The sequence below is a fragment of the Otolemur garnettii genome, unplaced genomic scaffold (genome assembly GCF_000181295.1).
Source record: "Otolemur garnettii isolate 467f Iridium unplaced genomic scaffold, OtoGar3 scaffold00031, whole genome shotgun sequence".
Taxonomy (NCBI): Eukaryota; Metazoa; Chordata; class Mammalia; order Primates; family Galagidae; genus Otolemur; species Otolemur garnettii.
Window position 1 is genome coordinate 6,147,607 of NW_003852426.1, and position 5,709 is coordinate 6,153,315.

Sequence of the window (5,709 nt, forward strand, 5' to 3'; positions counted from 1 at the left end):
GTTTGGCGGGTCCGGGCTGGATTCGAACCCGCCACCTTAGGTGTATGTGGCTGGCGCCTTGAGCCACAGGTGCCGAGCCGATACACCCTTTCTATTCAAGCAAAAAGTTGGAAAGGGAATTTGTGTTGCTTGAGAGTTCCTTCTCTATATTCTTGGAGTCCATGCAAGAATAGAATTTACTGCAGGAGCATGGAAGTTGCAGAGGTCTGTGCTTCTGCAATTTCCACAAAACATTCCATACAACCCAACTTGGGCTCACATGGTGGCAGCCTCTAAACCAGTGGTTCTAAATCTTCCTAATGCCACGGCCCTTTAATATAGTTCCTGTGGGTCATGACCCACAGGTTGATTCTCTGTTTGCTTCAGCCCTCTTGCTCCTCTCTTCCCAAACCACAGCCAGCCCCCCATCCCTCTTCTCTCTGTCAGCATTGAATTCATCCCAGGGAAGTTTTGACGGCCCAGATAGTAATAGCTGCCATCTATAGGACATCTGCTAGGTGTCAAGCTCTGGGGGGAAGGCTTTAGAGACTTTTTACTTATTCTCTTAGAGAGGCTACCATTAACCAAATGTTCTAGGTAAAGAAACTGGTCCACAGAAAAGTTGACTTCCTGAGACCACATCGCTCTTTAAGTGACTGAGCTGAGAGCTGTGGGGCTCTTCCCGCCCCTGGCTCCCAGGCCTAGCAAAGTATGAAGCCACCCCTTCATCATGTGTCTGCAGACCTCTCCCAGAGTTCCTCGCCACCCTCACTGCTGGACCAGCTACAGATGGGCTATGACGGGGCCTCATGTGGCAGCCTCAACATGGAGTGCCGGGTGTGTGGGGACAAGGCATCAGGCTTCCACTATGGTGTTCATGCCTGCGAGGGGTGCAAGGTATGGACCATGGGGTGGGGGTGGTGGCTGGCCATTGGGGTCATAGTCAGATGGGGAGTTGACCTACCATAAAGGCTCTCTGGCCCGGGGTGGGGCTCTGACAGTACCCACTGTAGAGTGGCCCTTGGGCTTGTTCCAGGCCTCTGCTCTGGGGTCTTACAGGAGAGGAGGGGGTTCCATTGTCAGGCCTATCCTTTTACTACCTGCAGGGCTGACACAGGTGCTCACTTAGACTCCATGGGCCACTGATGCCCCCTGGGGACCAGGCTCCAGAAGGCAGGCAGGACAGGACAGAATGAGGGTCTTTGGCTGAGCTGTCTTCTGAGGTCAGAGTTTCCTGTGTCTCAAGGCTTGAAGGGGGCTTTTTGAGAAAAAAGGAAACATATTTCTTTTTCCAGTGATCCTTCTGACTACTTCCTCCTGATTTCATAGTGTCAAAATTTCACAGGTTATTTTATTGAACCACCACCTAGAAGATGCACAGAACCAAATACATTTATGAATAAATCAAGTTAACCATGATATGGTTACCAAACTAACAAAGAAGCTTTAGGATTTCTTTAGGCATTTAAAATAAATAATTAAAAATTACTTTAATTATTTTAGAAGTTTTAGAGTTTTTTACTTTTCTTCTCCATCTCCCCTCCAAAAAGATTTTCCACTTTGAGGAATTCCCAAATTTCAGGAGTTTTTACATCTTTATAATAATGAGGCCCTTTGGCATGAGCCAGTGGGCAGAGCAGGATCCTCATCCTCTTTTCTCACCTGTCCTCGGTCCCTCAGGGCTTCTTCCGCCGGACGATCCGCATGAAGCTGGAGTATGAGAAGTGTGAGCGGAGCTGCAAGATCCAGAAGAAGAACCGCAACAAGTGCCAGTACTGCCGCTTCCAGAAATGCCTAGCACTGGGCATGTCACACAACGGTGAGAGTAGCCAGGGCAGGTCACCAGGGTGCTGGCACCACACAGCCTGAAACCAGGTTCAGGGAGCAGCCTGAGAGCAGTGCTGGCACCTCATAAACACTACGGGTGTCTTCTGGTGACTCAGGATCTTGGAGCCTAGGACCTGCCACTTCCCCAGACCACCCAGAATCCACCAGGGGCCCCAGGTGGGGCAGTTAGTAAGCAGCCACATACGTCCGTTGCCAAGAGCTAGGCAGGAGGTCCTTAGAGGCCAGCCACTACCAGGTCACCTAGCCTTCTCTGTCCTGTGCCCCAGGCCTCCGCAGAGTCTTCAGACCTCTAGGGTAGGATATTGCAAAGCCCACCTACCCTCTCTGTACCCCTCAGTACATAGAACAGAGAAAAGCCTCTTGTTTAATTATCACTATGGATGGGTCAACTTTTGGACAACTTTTACCCAGGGACGGCCTAACTGTCTTATATCTTAGAGGGTGGCAGGACCTGTGGCTCTTCCTGGCTAATGGAGTCTAGCAGGTCAGGGTTTGATCCGTGTCTTCAGTCTGTATATGTCCTGACCCTGTTCCTTGGATGGGTTTAAGGGATTTCCTAGGAAATCTCAGCTGAGTGAATTCTTCCCCTTGTTTTTACTTTGAGAGAAGCTGCATTCATATCCTGCTCTATTACTGTTCTGGTCTTTTTTTATTTTTGCAGTTTTTGACCAGGGCTGGATTTGAACCCACCACCACCTCTGGTATATAGGGCTGGCACCCTACTCCTTTCAGCCACGGGTGCTGCCCCTCTATTACTGTTAATGACAATTTTTGAGTACTTACTATGTGAGTACTCTTATATAATTATTTCAACAGCCCAGTAAGTTTTAAGGAATATTAGCCTCATTTTTCTGATTTAAAAAGAAAGGTGAGGTAGCCTTTCCAAAGTCACACAGCTACTAGGCTACTGAGCTGGAACCCAGGCACAGCTTTGTCACCAAATGTTGTCTTCCTGCACTGCCTCTCAGCCAAGTAACTCAGTTGCAATGTGCCAGGCACTGTGAACCAGACATACAAAATCTATTCCCTCATGAGCTCAGATCCTGGAGGGGCCACCCCAACATTCCCACTTTGCTCACTCTAGAGCTTCTGAGGACCCTGGGCTCAGAAAGGATACTTCTGCCATTGGCCCATGCACCTATAGAGGGATAGGTTGAGGTGCTGACCTCTGCCTGGGCTCCTTGATGACTGTCCCTGCTTGCTGTGTAGCCATCCGCTTTGGCCGGATGCCAGAAGCTGAGAAGAGGAAACTGGTGGCGGGGCTGACGGCAAGCGAGGGAAGCCAGCACAACCCACAGGTGGCTGATCTGAAGGCCTTCTCCAAGCACATCTACAACGCCTACCTGAAAAACTTCAACATGACCAAAAAGAAGGCCCGCAGTATCCTCACGGGCAAAGCCAGCCACACGGCGGTGAGTGTTGCTGCTTGGCCTAGTAGCATCCTGGGCTCTGGGCCCTGCTGCTGCCTGCCTGGCTCTGGGTAGAGCCAGGCCTCCTCCCTCCCCTAACTTCATGGTACAGGCAGAGGCTGTGGGAAGCACAGGGTGGGGGCCCCCTGAGGCCTCACCTCTAATGGGGCCTGGTTTTCAGCCCTTTGTGATCCACGACATCGAGACATTGTGGCAGGCAGAGAAGGGCCTTGTGTGGAAGCAGCTGGTGAATGGCCTGCCACCCTACAAGGAGATCAGCGTGCACGTCTTCTACCGCTGCCAGTGCACCACGGTGGAAACTGTGCGGGAGCTCACTGAGTTTGCCAAGAGCATCCCCAGCTTCAGCAGCCTCTTCCTCAATGACCAGGTGACCCTTCTCAAGTATGGTGTGCACGAGGCCATCTTTGCCATGCTGGCTTCCATTGTCAACAAGGATGGGCTGCTGGTGGCCAATGGCAGTGGCTTTGTCACTCGTGAGTTCCTGCGAAGCCTTCGCAAGCCCTTCAGTGACATCATTGAGCCCAAGTTTGAGTTTGCGGTCAAGTTCAATGCCTTGGAACTTGATGACAGTGACCTGGCCCTGTTCATCGCAGCCATAATTCTATGTGGAGGTGAGTGAGGGAGAGCAGGTGGACCAGTCCCACACAGCCAGTCCTTCCGCTCTCACTGCAGGGCACCATGCCTGAGTTTGGACAGCATGAGGAAATGTCCCTGTTATAATGACAGTGGAACATGCAAGGAACTGTCTGACACACAGGATCAGCTCAATCTCATGATATCAGTAGATGGAGGTAGTGATAGAAAAAACATTGCAAAGAAGTAGACCATCTACTGGGGGTTATTTCTAAGTAGTGGAGAAATTTTCTATATTTTCCATGCATTTTTCAAGTTCCAGCACAAATACAGTAATAACCATGTTACCCAGCATTGGCACAGAGCTTCATGCCAAGCACTGTTCTAGTTTCTTTTTATCGCTTATAACTCATTTGATCCTCACAACAACCCTGTAGGCCGCAGGCATCCTCAAACTATTGCCCGTGGGCCACATGCAGCCCACCTAGGACATTTATCTGGCCCGCTGGGTGTTTTTGCCGCTGCTGCCTGTCCTGCTTAGCAGCTGACTCGTCCCAGTCCGGCCACAGTCTGGCCCTCCAACAGTCTGAGGGATAGTGAACTGGCCCCCTGTTTAAAAAGTTTGAGCACCCCTGCTATAGGGGAGGCACTTTTACTATCCCCATTTTATAGATGAGAAAACTAAAGCCCAGAGAAGCCAAGTGACCTTCTAATAGCCTCACCCATAGTCTGTGGTAGACACAGGATTTGAGTCCAACCATTGAGTCTCTTAACTACAATCCTATACTGCCTCATCAGAAGGAAAAAACAATTGGTAAAATCAAAAGAAGTGGGCTAAGACCAGGGCAGAAAGACTAGAACACCTGGTGGAGCCATCACTGACAGGACAGGGCTTGATCTGTTATAGCCAAGGAGGCCTGCTATCCCCTGGTCCCAGTCACCATGCTGGGTGGGGATAGGAGAGCTGCTTTGCCTTTCTGAACCCCTCATGTGTCCTTTGTCCCCGCAGACCGGCCAGGCCTCATGAACGTGCCACAGGTGGAGGCCATCCAGGACACCATCCTGCGTGCCCTTGAGTTCCACCTGCAGGCCAACCACCCTGATGCCCAGTACCTCTTCCCCAAACTGCTGCAGAAGATGGCTGACCTACGGCAGCTGGTCACTGAGCACGCCCAGATGATGCAGCGGATCAAGAAGACAGAGACTGAGACCTCGCTGCACCCCCTGCTCCAGGAGATCTACAAGGACATGTACTGAGGGACAGTGCCCAAGTCTCTCTGCAGGCTCCAATGGGGCTAGCGTGGGAGGCCCCCCATGTGACTTTTCTATAATCAGCCCACAAGCACATGACCTGGCCTAGAGCGACAGAATCACTCACTCATGCTCAGACTTATGCGGCCTCTGGCTCCCTGTGTTCCCTTTCTCCCACTCCCACACCCCAACTCTTCCTGTCTTTGTGGTCTCCCTCTTTCTCAGTTCCTCTTCTGATTTCCCTTGTTCTTTTTCTTCCTTTCTCTATAGGTTTCCTACTCTCTCATTCCCTTGCCCTCCCTTTCTCTCTTCCCATCCCCACATCTGTCCCTCTTTCTCATTCTGTGAGACATTTGTATTATTTCACCAGCAGCATAGAACAGGACCTCTGCTTTTGCACACCCTTTCCCCAGGAGAAGGGAGTAGGGCCTGCCATCTGCCTGTCACTGAACCCACAGGCTTAGGGCCTCACTCTGTCTCCTGTCTTCAGAGCTAAAGACTTGAGCCATCCAAAGAAACACTAAGCTCTCTTGGCCTGACGTCCCAGAGACTACAGCAACAGCCTATAGTCCGGGGTCCCTGCTGTGAAGGACAGTGAGCAGGGCCTAGGCTGAGAGCTGACACCTCC

The 5,709-nt window shown here is 51.1% G+C and overlaps 1 protein-coding gene across 2 annotated transcripts in view; it reads left to right on the forward strand.

The window, feature by feature from the left end:
• Window positions 1-5,365, forward strand: part of PPARD (peroxisome proliferator activated receptor delta) — a 96,155-nt gene extending 90,790 nt beyond the window's left edge. Inside the window, exons 3-7 of one of the 2 annotated variants that reach the window (XM_023512846.1) lie at window positions 722-876; window positions 1,660-1,798; window positions 3,037-3,239; window positions 3,418-3,868; window positions 4,840-5,210. In XM_023512846.1, the coding sequence (XP_023368614.1) occupies window positions 722-876; window positions 1,660-1,798; window positions 3,037-3,239; window positions 3,418-3,868; window positions 4,840-5,087 (1,196 nt within the window). In that variant the 3' untranslated portion in view covers window positions 5,088-5,210. Of the gene's footprint in view, window positions 1-721; window positions 877-1,659; window positions 1,799-3,036; window positions 3,240-3,417; window positions 3,869-4,839 lie in introns of both variants that reach the window. The other variant, XM_012804855.1, reaches the window with a different exon arrangement.
• Window positions 5,366-5,709: the final 344 nt, after the last annotated feature.